This window comes from Accipiter gentilis, chromosome 5, assembly GCF_929443795.1.
Source record: "Accipiter gentilis chromosome 5, bAccGen1.1, whole genome shotgun sequence".
Lineage (NCBI taxonomy): Eukaryota > Metazoa > Chordata > Aves > Accipitriformes > Accipitridae > Astur > Astur gentilis.
In genome coordinates this window covers 7,456,636-7,483,086 of record NC_064884.1, presented here as the reverse complement: position 1 = coordinate 7,483,086, position 26,451 = coordinate 7,456,636, and the positions used below count along the sequence as shown (strand labels likewise).

The 26,451-nt window shown below is 60.6% G+C and overlaps 4 protein-coding genes across 13 annotated transcripts in view; 3 read left to right on the top strand and 1 right to left on the bottom strand.

The window, feature by feature from the left end:
- Positions 1–4,245, bottom strand: part of SIK3 (SIK family kinase 3) — a 92,289-nt gene extending 88,044 nt beyond the window's left edge. For 2 of the 3 annotated variants that reach the window (XM_049799302.1, XM_049799303.1), the window contains exon 1: positions 4,068–4,245. The gene's annotated coding sequence lies outside the window, so the exon portion shown is untranslated. The remainder of the gene's footprint in view (positions 1–4,067) is intronic. The other variant, XM_049799298.1, reaches the window with a different exon arrangement.
- Positions 4,246–4,800: 555 nt separating this feature from the next.
- PAFAH1B2 (platelet activating factor acetylhydrolase 1b catalytic subunit 2) lies at positions 4,801–10,692 on the top strand. Its single transcript, XM_049799304.1, has 6 exons — positions 4,801–4,917; positions 5,880–5,967; positions 6,637–6,726; positions 7,538–7,654; positions 8,605–8,727; positions 9,387–10,692. Exons 1-6 carry the CDS (start codon positions 4,889–4,891, stop codon positions 9,663–9,665), a joined length of 726 nt encoding a protein of 241 aa, XP_049655261.1. The 5' UTR covers positions 4,801–4,888; the 3' UTR covers positions 9,666–10,692.
- Positions 10,693–14,955: 4,263 nt separating this feature from the next.
- Positions 14,956–22,334, top strand: SIDT2 (SID1 transmembrane family member 2). Of its 8 annotated transcripts, XM_049799509.1 has the most exons (28): positions 14,956–15,491; positions 15,694–15,815; positions 15,914–16,075; positions 16,188–16,233; positions 16,331–16,432; positions 16,511–16,594; positions 16,790–16,901; positions 17,001–17,066; positions 17,180–17,273; positions 17,422–17,477; positions 17,783–17,794; positions 17,943–18,014; positions 18,096–18,170; positions 18,449–18,511; positions 18,950–19,071; positions 19,158–19,231; positions 19,319–19,385; positions 19,528–19,601; positions 19,714–19,837; positions 19,919–20,036; positions 20,115–20,251; positions 20,340–20,448; positions 20,539–20,615; positions 20,726–20,772; positions 21,083–21,188; positions 21,295–21,405; positions 21,484–21,597; positions 21,682–22,334. In XM_049799509.1, the coding sequence occupies exons 1-28, from the start codon at positions 15,264–15,266 to the stop codon at positions 21,742–21,744; spliced, it is 2,637 nt and encodes an 878-aa protein (XP_049655466.1). In that variant the 5' UTR covers positions 14,956–15,263; the 3' UTR covers positions 21,745–22,334. The 8 variants fall into 8 exon arrangements, with proteins under 8 accessions (XP_049655466.1, XP_049655463.1, XP_049655464.1 ...); XM_049799506.1 differs by having other exon boundaries at positions 17,943–18,170; XM_049799510.1 differs by lacking the exon at positions 17,783–17,794 and having other exon boundaries at positions 14,957–15,491.
- A 765-nt stretch (positions 22,335–23,099) lies between these two features.
- Positions 23,100–26,401, top strand: TAGLN (transgelin). The gene is made up of 5 exons (XM_049799520.1): positions 23,100–23,332; positions 24,791–24,990; positions 25,120–25,297; positions 25,381–25,483; positions 25,734–26,401. Exons 2-5 carry the CDS (start codon positions 24,811–24,813, stop codon positions 25,873–25,875), a joined length of 603 nt encoding a protein of 200 aa, XP_049655477.1. The 5' UTR covers positions 23,100–23,332; positions 24,791–24,810; the 3' UTR covers positions 25,876–26,401.
- The last annotated feature ends 50 nt before the right edge of the window (positions 26,402–26,451 follow it).

Below are 26,451 nucleotides of genomic sequence, written 5' to 3'. Positions count from 1 at the left end.
CTCCTATCTTTGCCCGTTACCTAGCTGTTACGTAAAATACTCAGGACCTCAAAACTAAGCAGACAACTGGCCTGGAAGACGTCAAGACAGCACAGCAGGAAGATCCCTGGACTTGGGAGGTAGCCATCTTCTCCCAGGACCGTGAATTCTGATCTCCACTTCACAAGAAAAATGGAGGCAAAAATTAATGCTCATCTCCCAATGCAATGCTTGGTACATGCAGCGCAACACAGAATGAGGGAAGGCTTAATGTTTCCAATAACATATTACTTGCAACAACATCAGAGGGGCAGCTCAACCATGGCAGGTACGCTCCGCAGTCTGGCTGGGTCTCCCATCATGGTCTAGCTAGTGGAAGGGGATAAGGGCAGAGTGAGCTTTCAGCGTGGCACAGCAGCCATAGCAGTCCCTCTCCTCCCTCCTCTCCCCCAACAGCTCCTGGACTGAAATGCAACATGCAAAGAGCACGGGACCACAAGGCACATGCTCCATGGTGTATTCGCAAAGTCCTCTCTGTCAACACTCACCGACCACCCCTTATGAAAAAAGGCAGCATTAAAAATGACTCCCATGTCTGAACCAAGCTGCAATTCTAATGAAGTGGATGATTTAGAAATGGCAATTGCATGGAAAACAATTCATTCCGTAGGTCACTCGGAAGATTTTTAGCACAGCAAAAAGGCAGGGTTTCTTGTGAAAGATGAGACAAAGGAGAGGGGGACAGAAGGCAGGCAACAGAAAGGGAGAGATGCAGCAAGATATCCTGCAGGTGCCCCATTAATCCAAGTCAAAGAAGCAGCTCCAGTTCCTGCCCAGCTATCAGAATGGTGCTCTCTTACAGAGCTCAGGATTCTAACCTTGCATAGCCAGGGACTGAATGTAAATTGCTGGCTTAGTCAACACGTAAACTGTCAACTGTTCCCTTCTATTTCATCAGTTCCAGCAGAGACAATTATGAATACAGGCCTCCTGTCCTTTAGGGTGATTAACATTCCCTTTCGTTAGTGTCCCCAACACTGCTGACCCACGTTCAAGTTGTGAAATTCAGTTATATGTAAACGGCAATGTTCTGCGTCAGCAATATGTGCCAGACCATTAGAGCCAGGCGCACACAGCACACGCTCTCCTTCTCTCTGTAAATAAACGCAGTCCTCAATTTCAAAACGGCTAGAGAAATCCCGGTCCTTCCACACAAGAACAGGCACCAAACTATTCCCTGCTTTTCTTTTTTAGGGAAAAGGGGACGCAAGCCAGGGACGCTCAAGCTGTTATCTTCCAATGTCGTGTCAAAGTCCACCTGACCTGGTAAATGTCCACAGGAAAGGAAAACAGACTCCAGCGCCCCACCAACAGACCCCCTTTAAATGCAGGCACAGCAGTGAACACCAGCCTATGTCGTTACGACTTCCACCTTCGTGAAGAGGTCTACACAGACAGGGTACAATATATTTTCCAGCTTATGCAGACATTCGCACTGGAATTCCTTTTGAGACGTCGGACAAGCACGGTTCCCAAGGAGGGGCCATGACGCGCAAACCAGCTTTTCTCTAAGAGAATGTGACACGGGGTCAAGTTTGTGCAGGGATTTGGTGGCTATATTTGAACGCTGCCCCATTCTTCTGCGCAGCTACTACTGGAAGAGATCACCTCTGAAAGGGGCTGCCAGCACACTCAGCAACTGGACTGTGGTTGCGTTTTGTGATCAAAGAATTTGTTCAGATCCCCCAATGGGACCACTTTTGCCAAGGCTTTCCTTTCTTTTAAGTCGTTTCCACTAAGTCGAACTGTTAAAAGTACTACCATGATGCAAATGAGCTCTCGGTAGCGTTAGTTTGCATCCCCGCTGCCATTCAGGAAAGCCTTCCCATACAGGTTCACCCTTTCCAATGCATTTTACATTGATACCTCCCCTCTGACCTCCCGAGTCCCAGAGCTCGAAGCAAGTAGCTCCTCTCCCCGAGTCAGTAGCCACGGCCCCATCAGTGAAGGAAAAGTACTGAAACAATAGCACCCCGGGTTTGCAGGCAAAACCCGATCCATTTGCTCGCACCCCTTGTCACGGGCTGGGATTTGAAAGGAAACCTGACCTCAGAGCTGAGAAAGCTTCCAGGTCAAGTTTCAGCTCCAAGCCATTCCAGCTCAGCCTTCCAGGCACCAAGCAGCACAGCCGAACAGATGGCAGTTGTTCCAGAACAGGTATTTCCCCGGCCTCGGAGAGTACTCGGACTTCAGAGGGATTGCATCTCCTCCACGCAGCAGCACAGGAAGACGTGCAAGCGCACCAAACCCACCGCTGTAGTAACTCGCACACGTTCCACCTAGGCTCCATGGTGGAGGCAACTACTAAACCCACCATCCTCTCGGAAAAGAGCTTCCTAAAGCCAACAAACTACCCTCAGACACCTCACGGCGGTAGAGATGAGCACCAACTGCTATTTAGCAAAGCCAGAGTTTTATCAAGCTTCGCATCCTCTTCCATCATCCGTCAGCAAGGCGTAAAAGCCAGCCTTGGCCCTGCCAATGTTGAACAGGATTTCCAGACAAAGCGTGCCTGCGTTTTGCCATCCTTCAGAGACATCGACAATTCCCACGCAAAAGACGGTCCCTCCGCCTCACTATCTTGCAAACCTCAGAGTTAGCACTGCTCAAAAGAAACCTGGGCTCAATGAGGGAGGCTGAAAACAGGAATGCAACTTCTAGCTGCAGGAGCGATCTCCACTCAGGAAAATCGGTCTCCTGCATCTGAAGCACCTGAACTTATCACTCCTGCTTCTATCAGCCAAGTTCAGCTTCCTAATGGGGAAACCAACGGTCAAGCCCTGCATAGAACCACAGCAGCTGAAGTGCTGGTTAAGCTGCAGCATCTAGCGCTTGAAGGCACAGGAACAGACGTCGGCTTATACAAGACAGGCAAATATAACCCAATTCTGAAAAGAACTGTCCAGAAGGCGTTAAGCAACCAACGTTTACATAGCCCCTGACTTTAATTTTACTTAGTTATCTGGGCCAAAAAGCTGGAGTTTCAGCAGATGACCATAACTTTGGATTTCTACCAGCGCTTCAATGGAACGCAACTCTTGTAACGTTCAGGAGGACAACTAAAGCACACAGGCCGAAACTATGTTCATGGCCTCCATCAGCAGCGTGTCCTAGATGCTACTACGGTGGCTGAGGGCAGGGCAGCTGCATGGGTGAGTGGGGCTTAGCCAGGGCTCGTCCCCGCTCCCCACTGCCTTCCCATCCCCACTTTTGCTTCTGTCCTAGTTTTCATCCTGCAACAGTTTCTGGAGAAGACTTCGGTATTATTGCCGCCGGCAGCCTGTGCCGGCATATGCAGCAAGAAACCTCCCCTTAGAGAGGACGGCATAACAGGCAAAATCGCGACTATGGCAGCGGTCCCTTTCTTCCTCACGGATCTTCCAAGGGCTCAGGAAGCAGGCGAGGCCACTGGCCCGGGAAGGCAGGCCGTACCCAGGGATGCCTGTGCCCTAGAACCGCTCCCCGGGGCAGCCCCTTTCTCGCCTTATTCCTCGAGGTCTGCTGCACGGCCCCCGGAGGCTGGGGGAGAATCGGTTGCCGAAAACCCTCCGCCCGGCCGGCGGGGCCGGCGGTGTTGCCCTCTACGTCAGATGGCATCCCCGGGCTCACAAAGCAGCCGGTCGTTCCACCTCCATATTGAGCCGGGCGAGAGCAGAGCGACGGAGAGAGTTCGCGGCGGGCCCCGACGGTGAGAACCGGGGGCTCCGGGAGGAGGTGGGGGGGACACGACGGGCCGGCGGCCAGTCCCGCTCACGGCCCCGCCGGTGGTGACCGCGGCGAAGGCCCCGCTGACAGCTGCCCCGGCTCTGCCCCCGCTCGCCAGACCGGCGCTGACGCCACAAGCGCCGTTTTCCGCGGCTGCTCTGCCGCCCCGGCGGAGCGGGCAGCGCTCTCCTCCGTCCCGGCGGCCCCAGACCAAGCCGCGGGGCCGGGAGCCCGGCCGGGGAGATCCGCTGCCCCGGCGGCGGGACGGGAAGGGGAAAGGGAAGGCGGGAAGAGGCCGGCCCGCGGCCCGGCGGGCCCCTCACCTTGGCCCGGGTCACCAGGTGGGTGGCCAGCTTGACGACGGCGAAGTTGCCCTTGCCGATGGTCCGCTCGATCTCGTAGTAGCCGATGCGGGCGGGGCCGGGGGGCCGCGGGGGCGGCGGGGCCGGGGGCAGCCGCGGGGCCGGAGGGGGCCCCCCCGCTCCGCTCGCCGCCGCCGCCGCCGCTGCAGCCGCCGCCGCCATCTTGTTGCGAGGAGCAAACCCCCCCCCTCGGGGCTGCGGCACCGCGTGAGCTCATCCGCGGGGGGGGGGGGGGGGAGGAGGAGGGCGGGCGGCTGCCACGGCAACCCCGGGGGGGGGGGAGGAGGAGGAGGGGGCGGGGCCGTGACGCCAGCGCCGCCCTGACGCGCCCGCGCGTCACCGCCCGCCGGCGGCTCCGCATTGGCGGCGGAGCGGGGCGGGGGCGGGGCCGGGCAGGGCGCCCCCGCGTGGAGGGCGGGAGGCGCCGGTAACACCGGGGAGCGATCGAGCCCCTCCCCCCCCCGCCTCGAGGTTGGCGGGGGACGGGACGGCCCCAAAGACCACGCCTCGCCTCGCCTCGCCTCGTGACGGGGGAATGACGGCCGCGGACGTCACGGCCGGGAGGATGACGTCACGGCGAGGGCGCCGCGGCCGGGCGCCGCCTAGGGGCCAGGCCGGCCGGAGCGCCTGGGCGGAACTTCCGGCTGCGCGGCCGGAAGCGGAGCGGGAGGGATGGGCGAACAGCGGTTGGCGGGCTGTCAGCGGCGGAAGCGGAAGCGGCGGCGGCGCAGGCGCGGTGGCAGCCGGGGCCGAGGGGAGGGAGGCGCCCGCCCGAGAGCGCCATGGAGTCGCGGGGGGAGCCGCAGCCGCCGTGAGTGTCTGGGGCGAAGAGGGGGCGCCGGGACTGGGACCGGGCAAGGAAAGCGGCCCGGCCGCACCGGGGGCGGAGCGGGGAGGCCTGGGCCGCGCCCTGCGGTGGGGCTGGAGTAGGGCTCCGGAGCTGGGCTGGGCTGGGCCGGGCCGGGTCGGGCCGGGCCGGTGGCTGAGGGGGGGCGGGAGGAGGGAGCCGGGTCGCCTCCCCCAGCGGGGAGAGACCGCCCGAAGCGGCGGGGAGGAGGAGGAGCTCCCTCCGGCAGAGCGGGGGCGGCGGCGGCGGGAAGCTGTCCTTATAAACTCGGCCCCGCCATGATTGGTACCTGGGCGCTGGCGCTGCCTCCCAACCTGCGGCTCCCGCCGAGAAGGAACTGGGCCCCGGCCTACCCCCCTCCCCTCCGCCCCCCCTTGTTCAGCCCGGGGCCGCCGCTCCTGGCCGGCACGGACCAGCTTCGGGAGGAAGGGACGGATGTGGGGCTTGCCTGGGGTCGTAGCCGGAGGCGTCAGACCCCATCCCCTTCCTTGTGTGGATCCTTTGGGATCGAGGCTGGCGTGATGCGCTCTCCCCCGGAGCCAGCTAATCCTGCTGAACTGCGGAGCTCAGTGGCCGTAAGCTGGGAATCTCGATACTAAGAGGGGCTAATCCTCCGGCCGTGAGCCGCTAGGATCACGCTGGCAAAGCTCTGCATAGCAGAGGTGTGCTTTTGCAGGGCGTCCTTGGAAATGAGCTTTTTCCTTGGGTTTTTACGGTATGTTGTGCTCGCCTGCCTCCACTGCCTAGTCGGTAGAAGGCTGTGGAGCGGATCTGGCATGGAGGAAAACACGTTCTGTCGTTGGTCAGAAGTCACCGCACGTAGGAACGGGCGTCAGTTGTCCGTGGGGAGTGCCAGGAAGTGCAGCGGTTCCCAGCCAGCCAGCTAGACTGCTGCGAAGAGCTCATCTGACACATTCTCTCCGCAGGAACAGAATGAGCCAGGGGGATGCCAACCCGGCAGCAGTGCCACATGCCGCTGAAGATATTCAGGGAGATGACAGGTGGATGTCACAGGTAAGGCTTCTTGGCTGGGGGGGGGGGGTCTGATAGGCAAGTGCTGACCCTGAGGTCACGCATTACAAGACGTGTCTGTCTTGTAATGATGAATCAAGGAAAAAAGCAGCTTTGTTGCATGACCTGAAAGCTGCCCTGCAAAACCGTTTCAGAAAATACCCTCATCGGCCCCTTAGCAGGCAGAAATCGCCAACCCCTTTGTCAAACAGAGCGTGGAGCAGCGCTTTCCAGCATGTCGCTGCACCAGGGAGTGGCAAAGCTAAAACTAGCAGTGGTTAAGTGCCTGGTGTGCCCATCCCTTGCTGCAACGCTTCCTCCTAGGCTGGGAGAAATCGCCAGAGGACACTCGCTGCAGCAACTAACCGTTCATTTCTCTTTTTGGTAGTCGCTGAATCTAACGGGCGTCTGACAGGCTCATGGCTGACGTGTGCGTAGTGCGTAGAGTAGACGCGATGCTGGTCCTGCTGGAACTGAGGCTGTTGTGGGGGTTGGGGTAGTTGGGAGGAGCATCCAGGGGTTGACGGCTTAACACAGAGAAGGGTGTCGGAAGGAACGGCATGGTTCGGCAGCAGGGGAAACCGGCCAGGCAACCGTCTCTTTCCATCCTGCAGAAGCCATGCCAACAAGGAACTGTCAGGTGGAGCTTACCTTACTGCTTTCTTTCACCAGCACAATAGGTTTGTCTTGGACTGCAAAGACAAGGAGCCCGATGTGCTCTTCGTGGGTGACTCCATGGTGCAGTTACTACAGCAGTATGAGGTAACGTTAAAGAAAGAAGGATGGTGGGGTTATAGGGATTAGATTGGTTCTTTCCCAAATTGGGTAACTGATAGTGACATGTAACACTGACAATTTCTGCTGTTCCAATTTTTCTGCCATCCTTTCTGGTTTATTCTGCCCCGCTTCCTTAACTTCCCAGTGCTTGTACAAAGCCTTGCCAAGCTACGCGCAGTCTTTCTCTGAAGCCGTTAATGACTGCCTCCCGATTTCCAAACCCCTTTCAACATCTCTGTGGGTGTACCTTGCATGGGCAGAACACATTTAACCCCTTAGCACCTGGGGTGCTACAGGCATCAGCACACTGGCTTTTCTCTAAAACTCCATTGGAGTAAAGCAGTGTTCTGTTCCTCTGCTGCGGTGGTGACAGAGCAGCTTTATTCTGCAAGAGCTGCTTCCATTTTTTCTAGTTTTGGTCCCTGTTGATGAAAAGGATTCTTTCAGGTCATAGACACTTTCTTCAGCTGCCCTGTACTTAGGGAAGCTGGGGACACGGTGCTCTGCAACAGATCCAGCACTCTCTGTGTCTTTGAGGAGTTGGGCAAATAGCTGCTCGAGGGAACTTCCCCTTCCTTTGTGCTGGGCCTGAGTGCTTGAACATCAGCAGCTCCATCTCTTCAGGACCTCCAAGTAAAGCCCAGTCCTGTGTTTAAATGCCCTTTATGGAAGGGAGTTTTCGGAGTAAGTCTCCTGGCTACTTTTAGCATCCTTGAAGACATTGCTTGTCTGTGTAGTATCTTTCATTCACCACCAGGATGCTGCTCTGAAATAGCAAATTGATTTCTGATTGCAGATATGGCGAGAGCTCTTCTCACCCCTTCATGCACTGAATTTTGGGATTGGCGGAGACACCACGGGACATGTTCTATGGAGACTGAAGAACGGTGAACTGGAGAACATTAAACCGAAGGTATAAGCAGAAAACCAAATCTGGCAGCCCTGTGTTGACTTAGAGGAGACTTCAGCGCTCAAGCGCTGTAGAACTGAGCCAGCCATTACTGTTAGAGCTTTTTGTTTGAGCAGCCATTGGTTGAGTGTGCGTCAGGTGTAGAAATGCGTGTGGCTGACCCAGAAGTGTTTGGGAACAGACCTGCACATCTCCTAGATGGGCTTTACGCTGCTGAATGTACAAATCGGAGGATGTCATCAGTAAACAGAGGCGACCTCCCAGTCCTAGCAAAAACATCTGTCTGGCCTACGATTTACCGTAGCTTGGAGTTGCAGTCTGTCCCTCAGGTCCAAGGTGTGTTCTCAGCCTCTAGAAGGGGATGGGGAAGTATTTGATAAGCGGTAGCAAAGGTTTTCAGGATGTGTGGTGAAGAGCAGCTTCCCAGCCTGCACCTACAGTTGTAGCCCAATTGCGAGTGGCCATACTGAAAGTGGCGGACAGTGCACCAAGTTGCTGTTATGCCATGCATACCCCAGGGAGGGAGGCAGCGGAGCTCATACTCGAGCTTACAATCTTTTCAAGCAAAAACTGGAGCTGTACCATTGTCCCTGCCCTGAAGGAGCTTACACTATACTGTATAACTCTGTTACCCTCTTTTTGACCAGCGTAGGCTCCTGCAGGTACATTGGCCAAGATGGGGTGGGCTCAGGTGTCTCTTAGGCTGTCCAGAAAAGTTTCCATAGTGGCAGTTCTTCATCAGTCCTGAGGGCCAAAGCAGAAGCTCGTAAGGCACTCTGCAGAAATCAGCACAACTGACAGCTGAAGACCTCTTGCAGTCTTGAGTTTAGCCTTAAGCCTGACTATTCACATAGCTTGCTGGTCGCAGGTGGTGTGTACAGAGGGTTTTCAGAGTCAGCAAGCCTATTACAACTTGTTGTGACAAAGTTGCCAACGTTTTTTTCTCCTTGTAGGTCATTGTTGTTTGGGTTGGAACAAATAATCATGAAAACACAGCAGAAGAAGTAGCAGGTGGCATTGAGGCGATTGTGCGCCTGATAAACAGCCAGCAGCCACAGGCCAAAGTTATTGTACTGGTATGTTTCTTGGAGCACTGGGAAAACCAACTGGTCGGAGGAAGCCCCGTGTTCTTTGTACCGTGCCTCTGCGCTACTGGGAGTTACTGATTGTTAGCGGGAAGGGCAGGTGCTTTATCTAGCTTCTGCTTTCTGTGTGCCTCCCCTTGTTCACCTGGCTTTGTAAAAGTCATCCTTTCGGCCCCTCCAGAGGTAGCTGTGATCGTTCCCATTAGTGGCATTGCTGTCCCACTTAGAAATGGCGTGGGAGAAGTCCTGTGAGGGGAACATAGGTGCCCAGATCAGAGCCAGCACTGGAAATCCTAGTTGGTTTCCTTGCCTCGGCAGCTTAGCTGGTGCCTCTCGTTGAGAAGCTGGGTGATGGCATTCAGTAGAGTGCTGAAAGCACACAGAAAGAGCAGAAAGTGATACATTTTAAAAAAAAAAAAAAAAAAGACAAAAGAAAGCGGGTGCCTTGCCAGCTGTGCTTACAGCTCATCTGGCGCCTTTAGTTGCATTTCAGATTAGGTCTGAACAGACAAAGTCTGATTCAAGGGATGAGCTCCCCTTGATACAGATGTCTAAGTCTTGAAAGGCCACCTGAATTGGAAGGGAAGGCAGGCATTGTTAGGCTGTTGCAGTCATATGAAGCTCTTTTTTTTGCCTCCTTCTTATGCCAGGGCCTGCTACCTCGTGGAGAGAAGCCAAACCCGCTGCGGCAGAAGAACGCCAAGGTGAACCATCTGCTAAAAGCCTCTCTCCCCAAACTGCCCAATGTCCAGCTTCTGGACGTGGACGTCGGCTTCGTGCACTCGGATGGCACCATCTCGTACCACGACATGTTTGATTTCCTGCACCTGACAGGAGGGGGCTATGCAAAGATCTGCAAACCCCTCCATGAACTGATCATGCAGCTGCTGGAGGAGACCCCCGAGGAGAAACGAGCTGCCCTGGCCTGAGTAGCTGATGTCAGCGTTAACAGCATCATCCAGCCCATCAGATCAGTTCTGTCACTGGCACTACAGAGTCCTTCTTTCTTAAAGCACTTTCCATTGTAGAATGTTACCGGATGTTCGTACCTAGTGTTTTGAGGGGGAAGGCTAATGTTTAACTGGTCTTGTACATATGAGGGCCGGCTTGGTTGGTTTTATTGCAGGAGGAAATTAGCTGAAGAAGAGTTTTACTTTTAAATCATTCCTCATTTAAACCGAGAACAGGACTGTCACTCTGTGCCCTTCTCATGTCTTGTTGCTCTGTGGTTGTCCTAGAACCCTCGTAGCCTGTCTCTGACAGCCCGCGCACACCCCCTGCCTCACTGGTCTTGGCCGTAGGGATTGTGCTCTGTGTATTAGCCTGTGAACAAGAATCACATTCCACTTGCAAAAGCCAGAACAGATGCATTTTTCCAAACTCGGTCCCACCATTGAAAGTTTTGGGGATTGTTCCTTTTTTTTTTTTTGGGGGGGGGGGGGGGTGTTAAGTGACACGTGTTGCTTTCTCACTCCTTTCTGAAGCAGCATGAAACTGGAATTCAGAAATGTAAAGAAACAAACGGTTAACCGAACTGCTGTACCACTCCCAGGTGCTGGTTCTTGTGCTTCTTTCACCATTCCTGATAGCCGGGGCACCTTTCCTCCTCCCACATAGCTTTCCCCAGGGGCAGTCTCGTTCTGGTGCTGCTGGCTGTCCTGTTCTCTGCTCCTGTCTGCATGTCGTGTCGCTGGCTTTTAACAGTTGCTTGGTTTAGGATTTTAATTGCCCAGTAAATGCTACGCAAGGCAGTCACTTCCTTGCTAGTCTAGAACCAACGTTTCATTCCTCTGAGATGCCTGTGCCACAGGGCTCTTTGCGGTGCCGTTCGTTGTTGGTTGTTTTGGGTTGATTTTTTTAAGTATGACTGTTAACTCCTTTTTTGTCTAAAGGAAGCCCATATGAATAGCTCCTGTCTGCAAGGCCTAAATCAGTCTGAAGCTTTACAGATTCCAAGGTGTATATTTCTTTATTGCTTCTGTTTTACGTGTATAAACATTTTATTCGAGTAACTATGGCCTCTTAGAGTAAAAAGTGAAGTCAAGGCATAGCTTTTCTTGCCCTGGACGCTGCTCCTTGCCTCTAGCCAAGGGAGCCAGAGGGGCAGGTGCCCTCCTACCGGGGCTGCAACTAGGAGGGGGTTTCGTTTAGGTTTTTTTGTTACAAGGGCTGGTTGTACTCTACTAACCATGGTAGGAAAACAGCCTTTCATTTAGAAGGAAAGGTTCTCTTGTTCAGAAAAAAACTGGTTTGGACCCAAAAGGCAGAGCCCTAGTTCAACAGATAACTCTACTTGCAAAGAAAACAGTTCTAAAGAAAGTCTGTTCCTCCTCGGCTTACTTGCCAGAGTTGGAGCACAGCAGTGCTGTGCAGGCCTCGCCGTGGTTCGCGCCCTGGTAGCTGGCCGAGAGCTGCCAGCGCAGCTCTCTGCCCTTCTTCCCACCTAAGCAGGCTCTGCGGTCAGGTGCACTCATCCTGGCCGGTAAACCGGAGAGGAACAGATAGCTTCTTAGCGGGCACTTCATACCGTGTTCTGAACAATGGATGTTGAGGTGTCGGGGCTGCTTGCTGTGTTCCGCTGCAACAAAAGTACGTAGGTACTGTATATAGTCTGTTTGCCCTTTTTTATAATGAAGGGTGCTGGTGTTGAATGCAGTCTATAACCTAGCATTAAGGAATACTTTACTGTCCCCACTACGTTCCCTTCTTCCTGTAGACTTGATCGTAGCAGGATTTCTGCCTGGATTGCATGCATAGTGTGTGTTTTGTTTCCAGTATATGTGATCTACACACAGATGAAGGAAAGATGAAGCATTCCGCTTGCCAGGATCAGAAGTAGGAAGTTTTGGAGTGCAGTGGTAGAGGAGGGAGTACGGTCCTGCCCCCACGAACCCGACTAGGGACGCACTGCTCCCTGAGGCTTGCTCTGGAGCTCTGCTGCCTTGCAGGACGGGCTTTAAGGGAGGGTTGCTCGTGCTGCCAATAAGATGCTGGCTGGAGAAGCTGGGGCAAGGGAGAGTGGGAAAATCAAGTGTTACAATTATGCTGCAGTGGAGGGTTCCTGGGGAAAGGGCTTCTCCCACCCCCTAGGGAGATGGGATAGAACACGTTCCGCTCCCTCTGAGCTTTTCGGGTTTCTGGGCTTGTGCGAAAAGGCAGTGTGCTAGTTTAATCTACACATCATCCCTGCTTCTCTCCCTGCTGTTGTGTGTTTGGCTTGAGAGATGCTAACCAGGAATGTACTCTCCAGAAAAAAGCTCTGCCTTCTCAACTCAGCGGCCGAGGCTGTGCTTAGCTGTGAGTCAGCCCCTCTTGGCGGGGTGCCGAGTGGACCGGGAGGTTTGGCGGGCTCCCAAGCCTTTGGCAGCGTGACTTGGGCCAGCTCTGCTTAGGCTTGGCTTGCTGAGGTGCCGTGCTCTATGCTTGGTTCAGTGCTCATGGCCCTCCTTCTCTGCTCCCCTAACTCCCTTGGGGATTGCTGGCACTGTGTAATGAAAGCAAGGACGGCTTCCCCTCCACTTAGACTTTGCTCTGCTCATTGCCACCTAGTAAGAAGCTGCCCCACTCTCAGCTGCGAGGTTTTGGGGTTCTCCCTCCTCACTGATTTCATACTAAAAACCAAGCGCCTCGTTACAGGAGATGTGACGTAGAAATGCTTCAGTGCTGGCTCTGGGTGACCGATGTCCCCTGGGGTTGGGGCTGGGCTCCTCCTGGCTGGCCACCGGGAACCATGTCGTTGTTAAGGGTTGCCTGGAAAGGAGCTGGCCCTGTGAGGCTTCTCCTGCCATCAACAACCTGGCTGCATTTGACAGCTCTGCTGGAGCCAGCCATCTTCTCTGTGTGAGCGTTGCCAGTTGCAGGTTTATCACAGCAGAGAGAAAAAACAAAAGATGTGAAATGACAGGAAGAGTCTTTGGTGACTTGCTGGGGGGACAGGAGGACGACTGCAGGATGGAACCTGCGAGGAGGAAAGCCTGTACTGTGTGTGAAAGGAGGCCGTGTCCTCCCTCTGCACCGCTTGCCTGCAGGTACTGCCCTCTAACCGCTCACTGCCCCGAACCTACCTTCCCCGGGACAAAAAAAATTGTCATTCTGCTTTGGCAAAAATGCATCGGCTGGTAGAGCTCACTCTGTTAGTGCATATTTCGATATAAATGTCAATGTTTCACCCCACCGTGTTGCAGCGTGTGTGTGTGTGTGTGCCTAGGCACCAGCGTCTCGCCTTTCTTCCCTCTCTGTGTCGATGACTCGTTCTGTTTGGTGTCTGCGGGGACCGGGGAGGTGCTGCCCCACACGGAGCTGCCAAACCATCCTTCCCCTGGCTGCACTCACAGCGTTCCCTCCCTAGGGGGGCTTGGGAGTCATGCTCTGCTGGCTCCTCGCTTAGTCTGTTCTTTTCCCCGCATGGCTAGGGGGCTTTTCTTTGTTTGTTTTTCCTCTCCTTGCACTGTGCGGAGCTCAGGTTCCGTACCCAAAGCTGTAAGCAAGGTTCTGTGGGTGAAGGAAACTGGTACTTTGGCCCTTGACGGGATGTCGGCTTGTTTTTGATGATGCAGCGATTTCTCTTTAATAGCCCTGACATGAGCAGGGAATGCACATCACCACGCAATCCAGTTTACAGTCATCCCAGCAGAAGCTTGACTTGAGTTTAAGCAGCAGCTTAGGAGCCGGTTGGAGTTCTGCTTCCAGCTCCTGCATGGGTGTCCGTCTGTCCCCGAGCAAGTCATTCCATCTGCTGTCAGCGTCACCACCCGTAACCTGGAAACAACACGCAGACTGTCCAAAAAGTGCTTTGGGATCCTCGCCGAGAGGACCTATAGAAATAAAATGCACAATAGCAGCAGTGCTCGTCTCTTTACGTTTGTCCCACAGAGATCAGAGGGAAACCAGCAGCAGGGTGTTGGCTATCACTTTGAGCCTAGAAAATGGCTTTCTGCGGCATTACGTGGGGCTGAGCTGTTTTGGCAGAGCAATTAAAACCCGGAAACCCCATCACAGGCACGTGAAGCATGACATGCGCAGCCACGGAGCCTGTGGAGAGGGGACCTATATGTGGGAAGCTCAGCAGCAGCTGGGATGGGGGGTCTTTGCAGAAGATGCCTGATAAAACACATCGTGGCGTTGCTTCCACTTCCGCAGTGGAAAAATTTCAAATTACCTTGAATTGCTGCAACCCCTGGTGACGGAGGGTGCCGCAAAGGCGAGGGGAGGCTGGGGGACCCCCCTGCACAGAAAGCCAGAGGGGAGGGCAGGAAGGGGAGAGGCACCTGTGCAGTTGTGGTGCCTTGCCTGGCAATGAACTTTGCCATGCCCCCACGCTTGAGGACATTGGTGGCCAGCCGGCTGGGCAAGTGGCTGGAGCGGGCGGCCAGAGAGCTGCCCGGCATCACTGGTGCGGGACCCTGGCCAGGGAGGAGTTCTTGAGCTGGGGCTGGTTATGGCTCCTGCGTTGCGTGCCCTGCCATTACTGCAGCAGCTCGTCTATCCGGACCAGGTGGCTGCAGCGAGCCATCCGAGCCCACTTCTGGGAGCCGGGGGGTCGGCAGCATCCCTGTGGCACCCGTTGTTGCCGGGGCCAGCTCGCGTCGCCGGCAGGGGCGGTTGGTGGTGGGTAGTTGCTGCCACATGCCGGAGCACAACAATGCTGTGAACGAGGCCGCCGGCAGCAGTTGACGCCTCCCGCTGCTGCTGGCTGCAGGGGCGAACGCAGTGCTGGGGCTGGGGGAACCTCACTCGCTCCCGGCCCCCTCCCCAAGCCGGGGCCTTGGCAGGCGGGACAGGTCCTTATCCCATCCGAGGGACTCCGGCAGCCTCTGTGTGACCTGAGGGGCTGCTCGGGGTGGAGGGCAGCTGTCCCTGCGGGGTGGGGGCTCCCCTGTGGGACAGGGCTTCCTCTATGGGGCCCTGTCTAGGGCAGGGGCTCCCCTGTGGGACAGGGATTCCCCTATGGGGTCCTATATAGGGCAGGGGCTCCCCTATGTGACAGAGCTTCCCCTATGGAGTCCTATATGGGGCAGGGGCTCCCCTATGGAGCAGGGGCTTCCCCTGTGGGGTCCCCCTGGGGCAGCGGTGCCCCACGGAGCGGGGGTTCCCCGGCGGGACGCTGCTGCTGCTGCTGCTGCTATCGAGGGGCGCGCTCCCCCCACCCGGGGGAAGAGGACGCCCGGGCGCCGCCCGCCGCCGCGTCACTTCCCCGGCCTGGCCCTTTAACGTGTGACGGTGCGTGACGTCACCGCCGGCCCGTGTTTACAGCTGCCTGCGGACCGGGGAGATAGAAAGTACCGACAGCAGGCAGCGGCGGCACCGCCGAGATCCAGGACCGGGCAGCGGCGGCACCGCCGGGATCTAGGACCGGGCACCGGCACCGACATCGACACCGGGGCTCGCCATGGGGCGGGGTGCCCGGGCGCGACCCGGCTGACCGACCCGACCCGACCCGTCCCGTCCCGTCCCGTCCCGCCCCGGCGGACCTTGGCCGGCCCGGCAGGGGAACGGCGCGGCACGGCACGGCCGGGGATGCTGGCGGGATGCCGGGCACCGGGGCGGCCCGGGTGCTGCCGACGTGGGCGCTGCCGACGTGGGTGCTGCTGGCGTGGGTGCTGCTGGCCCTGCCGCCCAGCCTGGCCCAGACCCAGCCCAGTGGGCGCCGGTGGGTGACAGAGAAGGAGGCCCGCTTCGACACCACCTACACCGACTGGGTGGGCGCCGACCTGATCAACATCTACGCCTTCAACCACAGCGTCCGGCGGAACCGGGTGAGCCGGCGGAGCAGCCGGAGAGGCCCGCTGCCTCCCTGGGCTCCCCGTCCCCTGGGGTCCCCCCGCAGCCAGGGCTTTGGGGCGGGCGCCGGGGACACATCCTCCGCCACAAGGGCCGAGCAAAGTCCGGCCGCCAGGGCCCAGCCCGCCGTGGCCGGTCCTGCCTGGCCAATGTCTCACCTTCCCACTCTCCCCGCAGACGGAGGGGGTGCGGGTGTCGGTGAACGTCCTCTCCGACCACAAGGATTTGCCTGTCCTCTTCGTGGTGAGGCAGAAGGAGGCCGTGGTCTCCTTCCAGGTGCCGCTCATCCTCCGGGGCCTGTGAGTACGGGGGAGGACCAGCGGGCGGGCAGGGGTGCCGGGGGGCTGGTGGGCACGGCACGGCACAGCACAGCTCGGCGGACGCTTTGCCTGCCCAGGTACCAGCGGAAGTACGCGTACCAGGAGGTGAGCCGCACGCTCTGCCAGCCCCAGACCAAGGCGGAGGTGGAGACCCAGCACTTCTATGTTGACGTCTCCACGCTCTCCCTCAACGCCTCCTACCAGCTGCGTGTCACCCGCGTGGAGAACTTTGTGCTGCGGTGAGGGGAGCCCTGCGCCCTGGTCCCCCTCCCTGCCCACTGCCTGCCAGGGCTGCCCGCCAGGATGGTGGGCTCCCCTCACCAACCGTCATCTCACCTGTGTTCTCTGCAGGACGAACGAAAGGTTCAGCTTCAACGCCACGGCTGCCCAGCCGCAGGTGAGGAGGAGCTGGCACGGCACAGCATGGGATGGGGTCTGTGCCTGGGGAGGAAAGTGTAGCCGCCGTGGCAGTGACGGGCTCTTCCCCTGCCCAGTATTTCAAGTACAAGTTCCCCGAGGGACTGGACTCGGTGATCGTGAAGGTGACCTCGGCCATGGCCTTCCCCTGCTCTGTCATTTCCATCCAGGACATCCTGGTAGGTTTGGGTGGCAGGGCCTCCTGTCCAGGTGACGCCTGATGCCCAGCATGGCTGATGGCCCCTCTGCCCCCGCAGTGCCCCGTCTACGACTTGGACAACAACGTAGCCTTCATTGGGATGTACCAGACCATGACGAAGAAGGCGGCCATCACGGTGCAGGTGGGCACCAGCCCACTCCTGGCCCTGGCCTGGCACTGGCGGGTAGTGCCGGATAGCAGAGCTTGCAGAGGTTACTGCTCTGGCATGGCCCCGAGGCCCACAGCGAGCCCTGGCTGTGTGGGACGGTGTGGGAGATCCCCTGGTTGGGCTCTGCTGACCTCTGTCTCTCCCCCCTCCCTGGGTCGGCCGCTGCAGAAGAAGGATTTCCCGAGCAACAGCTTCTATGTGGTGGTGGTGGTGAAGACGGAGGACGAGGCCTGTGGGGGGGCTCTGCCCTACTACCCCCTCTCCAAAAATGCCTCACCAGGTATGCTGGGCTGGGGAGGGTGCTGCAGGAAGCCGTGGGTCGCAGGCTGGGGAGCAGCATCCACAGAGGGCTGAGCCCCCAGCCCATGCCTTCTTCCAGATGAACCCGTGGATCAGCACAACCGGCAGAAGATGCTGGAGGTGACGGTGTCGCCTGCCATAACCTGTAAGCCTGGGAGGGGCCGGCTGGGGCTGGGGGGTGCTGGGCTCCACAGGGGGTCCCGCGGCAGCTCCCCAGGGGTGCTGCTCTCCCTGAGGGCTCGTCCCGGCTCTGCGCAGCGGAAGCCTATGTCAGCAGCATGCTCTTCTGCCTGGGCATCTTCCTCTCCTTCTACGTCCTCACACTGCTCATCGCCTGCTGGGAGAGCTGCCGGTGAGTTCCCGGGCATCGCTGGTCTGGCCACCCTGTCCCCTCCGGACACCCCATCCTGTCCCCAGCGCGGTGGGGGTCCTTGGGCGTGCTGTGGCCCCCCCACCCCAGCTGCCAGCATGGCGCTGCTTACAGCCGCTTCCCTTGGCAGGCAGCAGAAGAGGAAGGGGCTCCTGGCAGCCATGGACTCGCCCAGCCTGGACACAGGTGAGGGGCTGGAGGCTGCAGCCAGTGCCAGCGGCACACAGCAGGGGGGTGTCTGCCTGGGGGCTTCCTGGCTGCTTTGCCCTCTCGAGGCTGTGGCAAAGCCCTTGGTTCTGCAAGAGATCCCCACTGTCCCCCTGAGCCCCGCTTGTCCCCCAGTGCCCAAGGGGACAGTGCCCATCGGGACAAATCCCGATGTCGGGGGGACAGGGACATCCTGGGGCTCGGGGGCTGGCAGGGCTGCACTGGGGCTTGGGTGTCTCACCAACTCTGTCTCTTCCTTTCCACGGCTTTCTGGGGACTCCCAGCATCTCTACTGGGTAGGTGCCAGCCTCGGCTCTGTCCTCGCCTGTGAGCTCGCTCCCATGCCCGCGCAGGCGCTGCTCTGTGCCAAACGGCTGGGCAGCCCCGGGCCAGGGGTGCCATGGGAGGCTGACAGTGGCTGACAGGGACCCTCCCATCTTGCAGGGCATGCCCGCAGCATCCCCGACTCCTTCCTGGGCCATGCTCCCTATGACAGCTATGGTTATGGCTCCTTCGGTGAGTGCCGCGCGCCATCCCTCGCCTCCCCGCCTGTCGGCGGGCGGCCGTGCCACCCACCCCATCTGGCCGTCCTTGCAGGGAATGGTTCTTCCGGCAGCACCGAGGGCATCACGGACAGCATGGGCTCGGCAGAAGTTCCCTATGGCTATGTGGGTGAGTCCCGGGGCAGTGGTGCGGTGGTTGGCATGGCCACAGCCCTGCAGAGGCAGCATGCCTGGGCAGCGCCAAGCTGCTCCAACAGAGGTGCGCTGCCAGCAGCGTCCCAGCTCGGCCCCTCTGTCTTTTGGGAAGGGTCCCTGGGTTGCCAGCCTCTCCGTGCCAGCCCACACCAAGGTCTCTATCGATGCCAGCAGGGCGGACACGTGCCAGGGGACCCCCACCCCAGGCCTCGGCCCTGCTCCTGCTCCAATAACTCTCGCTTTCCTTTGAAGGGCAGGAGCAGTTCAAGCGACGCACGCCCTCCGCTCTGATGAGGCCGCTGAGCATTGCCATGGGTAGATGCTGGTACCGGGCAGGGATGGGCCAATCAAGCCAAAATCTGCCCTGCCCCAAGCTGGCGCCTGGGGTACTGAGCACCTCTGCGCCCTCCTCCCCCTGCTCAGAGTGGCCTGGCAGCCCCCTCCTGCGGGCAGAACAGCGCCCAAGGGGCTGCGGAGCAGGGGGAGGACATCATCCTCCTGGCCCCCAGCTGTCCCCAGCCCGGCAGAGCCCGGGGGGTCAAGGGCACGGGGTGATGCTCACCCGCGCCGGTACAGCCGGTGCGTGTCCCTGGGGCAGCGCAGGGGTCCATGCGGAGCTGGAGCCCATCCCTGGCGTGAGTTGGCGAGGAGGCAGCCGAGCGGTTAATTGGGGGTGATTGGGGTCCTGCGGGGCAGGCGCTGAGGGAGGTTCGGCCAGGGTGGGCTCTGCTAATGGCCCCCACTCGGCTGCAGGGGAGCGGTCGCTGGAGAACGTGGCTGGCCGGCCGCGCCTGGACTCGCTCAGCTCCGTTGAGGAGGACGACTATGACACGCTGGCCGACATCGACTACGACAAGAACGTCATCCGCACCAAGGTGCGTGTGCCACTCCATGCCCCCTGACCCCCTGCCGCTGCTCCCCGCTGGCTGGGGTGAGCCCCTCCACCTGCCTCTCCTTCCAGCAATACCTCTGTGTGGCCGACCTGGCCCGCAAGGACAAGCGGGTGCTGCGCAAGAAGTACCAGATCTACTTCTGGTGAGTGGGAGGGCAGTGGGGCAGAGCCGTGTCCCAACCTGGGGCAGGCGGCAGGGGTACCTCTGACACCCACCCTGCCTCTCCCAGGAACATCGCCACCATTGCTGTCTTCTATGCCCTCCCCGTTATCCAGCTCGTCATCACCTACCAGACGGTAAGCGGGGCCATGGCAGCACCTGGGGCTCCCAGGAGCCCGGGGGGCTGCGGTCCCCAGCCGCCACAGGGATGTCCTTGGGCGTCCACCCATGTTCCCAGGCCCCGCTGCTGCCACTCTCACCATGCCCACCCATGCGCAGGTGGTGAATGTCACCGGCAACCAGGACATCTGCTACTACAACTTTCTGTGCGCCCACCCACTGGGGAACCTCAGGTGGGTTCGGGCGGGGGGGGGAAACGATGGGTGGCTGGGGGTCAGGTGGGGTGGTGGGGCCCCAGGGATGGAGAGGGGTTCGCAGCACCCACATCCAGACTGTCCCCGGCAGCGCCTTCAACAACATCCTCAGCAACCTGGGCTACGTCCTGCTGGGCTTGCTCTTCCTGCTCATCATCCTGCAGCGGGAGATCAACTACAACCGGGCGCTCATGCGCAACGACACCCATGCCCTGGTAAGGGGCGGGTGGCATGCCCGGGGGGTCTCAGCTGCCCAAGACCCCCCCGCCTCCCCTCCCTCCCTTTCCACCCTCCAGGAGTGCGGCATCCCCAAGCACTTTGGGCTCTTCTACGCCATGGGCACCGCCCTGATGATGGAGGGGCTGCTCAGCGCTTGCTACCACGTCTGCCCCAACTACACCAACTTCCAGTTTGGTGAGTGCCCCCACCTGGCCCCTCGCCACTGCCTGCGCCGGGGCCACCCCGCTCACCGCTGCCCCTCTTCCCCCGCAGACACCTCCTTCATGTACATGATTGCGGGGCTCTGCATGCTGAAGCTCTACCAGAAGCGTCACCCAGACATCAACGCCAGCGCCTACAGTGCCTACGCCTGCCTGGCCCTTGTCATCTTCTTCTCCGTTGTCGGCGTGGTGAGTACTGGGGGTGCTGGGGGGGGGGGGGGTAAGTCAGTCGGTCGGTCCCCCCACCCGCTGCCCACTGCCCCTGCTCGTCCTGCAGGTCTTTGGCAAGGGGAACACGGCCTTCTGGATTGTCTTCTCCGTCATCCACATCGTGGCCACCCTGCTGCTGAGCACCCAGCTCTACTACATGGGGCGCTGGAAGCTGGGTGAGGCGGGGGGGCACCGCCGCGAGCGGGGGGGGGGGGGGCAGCATGGCGGACACCCCCCACCCGGCGCGACCTCTCCTCTCCCCACAGACTCAGGCATCCTGCGTAGGATCTTGCACGTGCTGTACACGGACTGCGTCCGGCAGTGCAGCGGGCCCATGTACGTGGTGAGTGCTGGCACCACAGCTTGCGGCACCGGGGTCCCTGGCTCGGCGGAGACCTGTCCTGGCAGCGCTCCCCCCCCCCACCCCTCACAGCCCCCCCTCACCTTTTGCAGGATCGAATGGTGCTCTTGGTGATGGGAAACATCGTCAATTGGTCGCTGTAAGTGTGGCGCTGGGCGCGTGCCAGACCCCACACTGCTCCTCCCGGCCCAGCGCTCCCCGTCCCTGCTGCTGCTCCCGTGGCATGGCCCCCCCCCGGCTGCGGCTGGGCTGAGGACAGCCAGCTCGTGACAGCTGTGAGCTGAGCACAGCAGCTCTTCTCTGTAGCTGTGGCAGCCCAGTGTCCCCATGCACCGCCCAAGCACCCAGGGGTTGCCGGCGTGCCTTGGGGATGGCGGGGCGCATGGGCATGACCCGGGAGGGACCCCCCTAGCCTACGCTGACCCTGTTGCCTGCCCCTGCCTCCCCAGTGCTGCCTACGGCCTCATCGTCCGCCCCAATGACTTCGCTTCCTACCTGCTGGCCATCGGCATCTGCAACCTTCTCCTCTACTTTGCCTTCTACATCATCATGAAGGTACAAGCCGGCTGCGCGGGAGCTGCCTGCCCGGTGGGGAGGGCTGGGCAGGGACGGGCACCCCTGTCAGATCCTGCCTGCACATCGACCCGGGCCTCTCCTGCAGCTCCGCAGCGGCGAGCGCATCAAGCTCATCCCCTTGCTCTGCATCGTCGGCACCTCAGTGGTGTGGGGCTTTGCCCTCTTCTTCTTCTTCCAGGGGCTCAGCACCTGGCAGGTAAGTGGGAGGGTGGCGCGGTGGTGAGCCAGGGCGGCCACAGGCCGGTGCGGTGACAGCTGGCCCTGTCCCTGACAGAAAACACCGGCCGAGTCCCGGGAGCACAACCGCGACTGCATCCTGCTTGACTTCTTTGACGACCATGACATTTGGCACTTCCTCTCCTCCATCGCCATGTTCGGCTCCTTCCTGGTAGGTGCCGGCTGCCACCGGCACGGCTGCCTGCTGCCCCCAGCCACCCCGGCTCACTGCCGCTGCACTCCCCTTGCTCCGCAGGTGCTGCTGACGCTGGACGATGACCTGGACTGCGTCCAGCGGGACAAGATCTATGTCTTCTAGGGGCCCGCAGCCACCCGCTGCCCCAGCCTCGTGCCAAATGCCTGGCCGCAGCCCCTGGGGAGGGATGCCCGTGCTGCGGGTCCCACTAGCTGCTCCGTCCCCCTCCCTGTACAGCCCTGGGGTCCCAACGTGCCTCCTTCCCGTCGGCCGGGTGTCCGTCCCCCCCACCGGTGTTGCATGCCCGTACACGGGCTCGTCGTAGCCGGAAGGGGGGCTGGGGGGTCCGCCAGAGCACCTTGTCTTTGGTGGCGAGTGACACTGGAAAAGGTGCTGCTGCTGCTCTAGGTCCGTGCACCTGCGGTGCAGGGGGGCCAGGGCGAGTGCTATGCTAGCAGCCCCGTGCCCCCCCCCAAGCACGCAGGTGGGGGGGGGTGTCTCTCTTCAGTGCCTGAGTCGTATGGGTGGGAGGTGGGGAGGGGGGGGTGTCCAGCGCGGTGGCTGGGGAGGCCCCGCTCGCGTCTCCCTTAGCATCCCCGGAGGGTGGGGTGGCCACTGGGTGCCCCCCGTCACCGCTCCCCTCCAAGGCTGCCGCCTGCTCGCCACGCGTGGGTCTGCTGGGAAGGGACTCGCATTAAAGTGTCTGCACTTTGCCAGTGCCTGCTGCCTCCTGCCTGGGCAGCGGGAGCCCAGGGGGCAGTGGGGGTCCCCGAGGGTCCCCAGGGGGGCAGCGGGCTCTGCCCTGCTGGCCTGCTGCCAGGTGTCAGCCATGCTTTGCTGTGGCGGCGGCGGCTTGTCCTTTCCACCAGGGCTTGGGGAGAGGGAAGATGGCACAGGGGCTGGGCAGCGCTGCTGCCACCCTCCTGCCCTGCAGACCCCCTATGCTGCAGGGGGTGCGGTGGTGTCAGAGTGGCAAGGCTGGCAGCCTCGGGGTGGGAGGGGTTAGGGGTGCGCAGGGAGGTCCTGATTCACGGGCAGCGAGGGTGCTGGGGCTCCCCTTGGCATCCCAGCCTGGTGCCAGGGCTGCTGCACGCCTCGCTGTGCCCTGGCCCATGCGAGCGGGCTGTGCCCAGCTGGGGCAGAGGGAATCCGGGGGATGCCCACAGGATGCCCAGGCATGATGCTGTGCTCACGGGATGCCCGCAGCCTCGCTGCTCTGCCCTGACCAGGGCACACTGTGGGCTGCAGGGGCCGCCCAGGCCACCGTGCCCAGGAAGCCCCGCTCGGCTGCCCCAGCTCCCCAGCAGTGAGCACACGGGGAAACCAGCCATGAAGTCAGGGCAGAAACCCTCGATGGCTGCCGCAGCCAAGCGAGTGCTTGGCTATAAAAGGACTTACTCCATCAACCCCCCCGGCCCCGTTCCCTTCCTGCCCCCAAACCCGCTGGGGCGGAGGCACGCGGGGAATGCTTGGGCACGGGCCTGAGTCGCTGATTTTCAGAGTCTTTCCCCAAATATGGTGCCTGGGCTGGAGTCACGGTGCGCTACAAGGCTGGCGTGCCCCAGGAGGGAGGGCGGGGGGGCTTGGCCCCCAGACTGTGCTGACATCACTGTCCCAGCGCCGGCCTTTTAGCACACGGTCAGCCTCCTAACTGTGCAGTGCGCTGGCTCCCACGCAGAGCATCACCCCTCGCCTCCGTGAGCAGCCACTTGTAAGTCCTGCTGGGGCGGGGGGGACAGTGGGGAGGGTGCCCAGGGTGGGGACGCCAGCCCCTGGCACGGATCTGTTGCTCCCCGGGATGGGGACCCTGTGCCTGGGATGGCGATGCTGCTCCCAGGACTGCCAGCCTGCTCCCCGGATGGGGATTCTGATCCTCCGATTGGGATGCCGCTCCCCAGGATTGGGATTCTGCTCCCTGGATGGGGATGTTGCTCCTTGGATTGCAACGCTGCTCTCCGGACAAGGGTCGGGCTCCCCAGGAGGGGAAGCTGAGGCTTGGGCTGGGGACACTGCCTGGGGTTCTGGGCTGCTCCTGCTCCTCAGGACTGTGTTGCTGTCAGGGCTGCGCAGCTGCAGGTCAGCTGGGCTGAGCCCCTGTGGTGGCCAGAGTCGCCATGTGGGGCTCAGGGCAGCGCCGAGGCTCCAGCCCCTGCTGACCCCTTTCTGCCCTGTGCCTCAACGGCGATGGGAGATGGGCACAGGCTGCCTGCGAGGCATGTGGGGTACCCCTGCGTCACCCGTGGGGCACCTCTGCATTACGGGCAGCAAGTGGAGTCGGTGTCCTCCACTGCACCGAGCTGTGCCAGGTCTCGGAGCCCAACCTGCAGAAGCCAGGGGCATCTGCCCCAGAGGTCAGGGCGAGCCAGTCCAGGGAAGAGCGTGGACTCAGGGGCCGGGGACAAGGCTCCTTGAGGGCGCAGCCCCGGCACTTGGTGGCTTAATGCCAAGCAGGGAGCTGTGTGGGGAGGTGCGAGGCCAGCTCCACCGAGGGCTCAGCTGCCAGCTCCTGGCATTCTCCCTGGCATCCTCCCTAGCATCCCTACCCGCAGCCAGCTACCTGCCATCTCTGCCTGCAGCATGCCCTTACAAGGGCACAGGCACGTCTCCCACCGCAGTCCTGCTTTGCCTGCGGTCCTCCCTGGCACCAGGACCCGCCATGCCGAGGCCACCCGACGGCACCACAGGCATGGCGTGGCCACCCTGCCATGCCACGGCCACAGTGCTGTGCCATGGTCACCCAGCCCTGCCACTGTCACCCTGCCACCTGGACCCCTCTGCTCTGTAGCCCCCATGGGGGCAGCACGGCTGCTCCGGCTGCCAGGGACGTTCATGCCGGCCAAGAGCCAGCGGGCAGCTGAGCAGGCAGGGGATGGGGATGAGGCTGCTCTCCTGCACAGCCTGAGCCAGGGAGCAGGGACAAGGCACCTCTGGTGGGACGGGAACCGTCTGTCCAGGCAGGCTGGGGGGCAGTCACGGCCATGCACTCGCCTCCAAATGCGCCCGGATGGAGCTGAAGGGCTGTTGCATGGCAAGGGAAGAGCCAGGAGGAGGGCATGTCCCTGCTGCACCAAGGTGGGAGGTGGATGTGACAGGGTGCTGGGGTGGCTGCAGGGTCCCTAGGCAGGGGAACAGCATCTCCGCAGCCTGACAGTCCCCATCCTGCCGCCAGGTCTCCCAGCCGCCGCAGATATGGCGAACAAGGGCCCGGCATATGGCATGAGCAGGGACGTCCAGTCCAAGATTGAGAAGAAGTACGATGACGAGCTGGAGGACCGGCTGGTGGAGTGGATCGTGGCGCAGTGCGGGGCGGCGGTGGGTCGCCCTGAGCGGGGCCGCCTGGGCTTCCAGGTCTGGCTGAAGAACGGCATCGTAAGTGGGGAAGCCCGGGCACCCACTATGCCCGCTGGCTCCAGGGCTGGGCAGGTGGGGGGGTGGTGGGGAGCTCCGCAGCTGGCAGCATATGCAGCACAGCAAGCCCAGCCTCTCCTCTGCCGGCAGGTCCTTAGCAGGCTGGTAAACAGCCTTTACCCCGATGGCTCCAAGCCTGTCAAGATCCCCGACACCCCCCCCACCATGGTGTTCAAGCAGATGGAGCAGATCGCCCAGTTCCTCAAGGCGGCCGAGGACTATGGTGTGGTCAAGACGGATGTGTTCCAGACTGTCGACCTCTTTGAAGGTGTGGGGGGGGGAGCAGCCGGGGTTGGGGGGGCTGGGGCTGCCGCACTGTGCCCGTCCTTACGCCTCTCCGTCTCTCGGCAGCCAAGGACATGGCAGCAGTGCAGAGGACACTGATGGCCCTGGGAAGCCTGGCGGTCACCAAGAACGATGGGCACTACCACGGGGACCCCAACTGGTTCATGAAGTAAGTGAGTGAAACATGGTCCTGGGCGTGGGGACCCCCCCTGCCCCACGGCTGCCCGGAGTGGGCTCTTTCCACCGCCCCACAGCACCCCGGAGCACATGGACGCAGGATGCCAAGCTTTCAGCTGGGAAGGGGGGGATGGCTGGGCCACCCCTGGGCAGTGGGGGCTGCTGGGTGCCCCAGGGACGAGGATCTGTCTTGCCCCAGGGAAGGGGGTGGGTGCCGCATGGTCTTTCCCAAAACCCCGCAGGAAAGCACAGGAGCACAAGCGGGAGTTCACCGAGAGCCAGCTGAAGGAGGGCAAGAACGTCATCGGCTTACAGATGGGGAGCAACAAGGGGGCATCACAGGCTGGGATGAGCTATGGCCGGCCTCGGCAGATCATCAGCTAAGCAGCCCCCCTCGCCGCCCCCAGCCCTCCCGCTGCTGGGAGAGCAGCCCCAGCCAGGACCTCCATCTTCGCTCCCCTCAGCTCAGAGCGTCACAGCCGCCCGAGCACCGGTGGCCACCACCACCCCTCACCAATTGGTATTTATTGACAAGAAAATGCCAGCCAGCCCAAACGACCCTTCAGTGCAACCAATGGCAGCACATGCCCAGCCGCAGGGATGCACCCAGCCTTGGGGACCTCAGGGCAGCTGTGCCCCGGGCAGCCTCTCCCCTCCGGCTTCACACGCTCCTGCTGCACCCCCGTGAGCCCCTGCTGCCAGCCGGTCCTGTCCCCGCTGCGCTCGCCAGCACCTGCGGGTGCTCCGCTGCCCTCCCCGGGACGGCGGGTGGGAAGCCACCCTGCCTGCCCACAGCCCCGCACGAGCCCCGCGCCACCACCACAGAGATCCTTGCGAATGGGGAGAAAAGAAAATTGGCCTCGGTTTTGTACTTTGGTTTTTTTGTCAAAATTAAAAGGTTATTCATCTAGTGCGGCCTGACGAGGTTTCCTCCCACCTGCCCCGTCGTCCCCGGGCCGG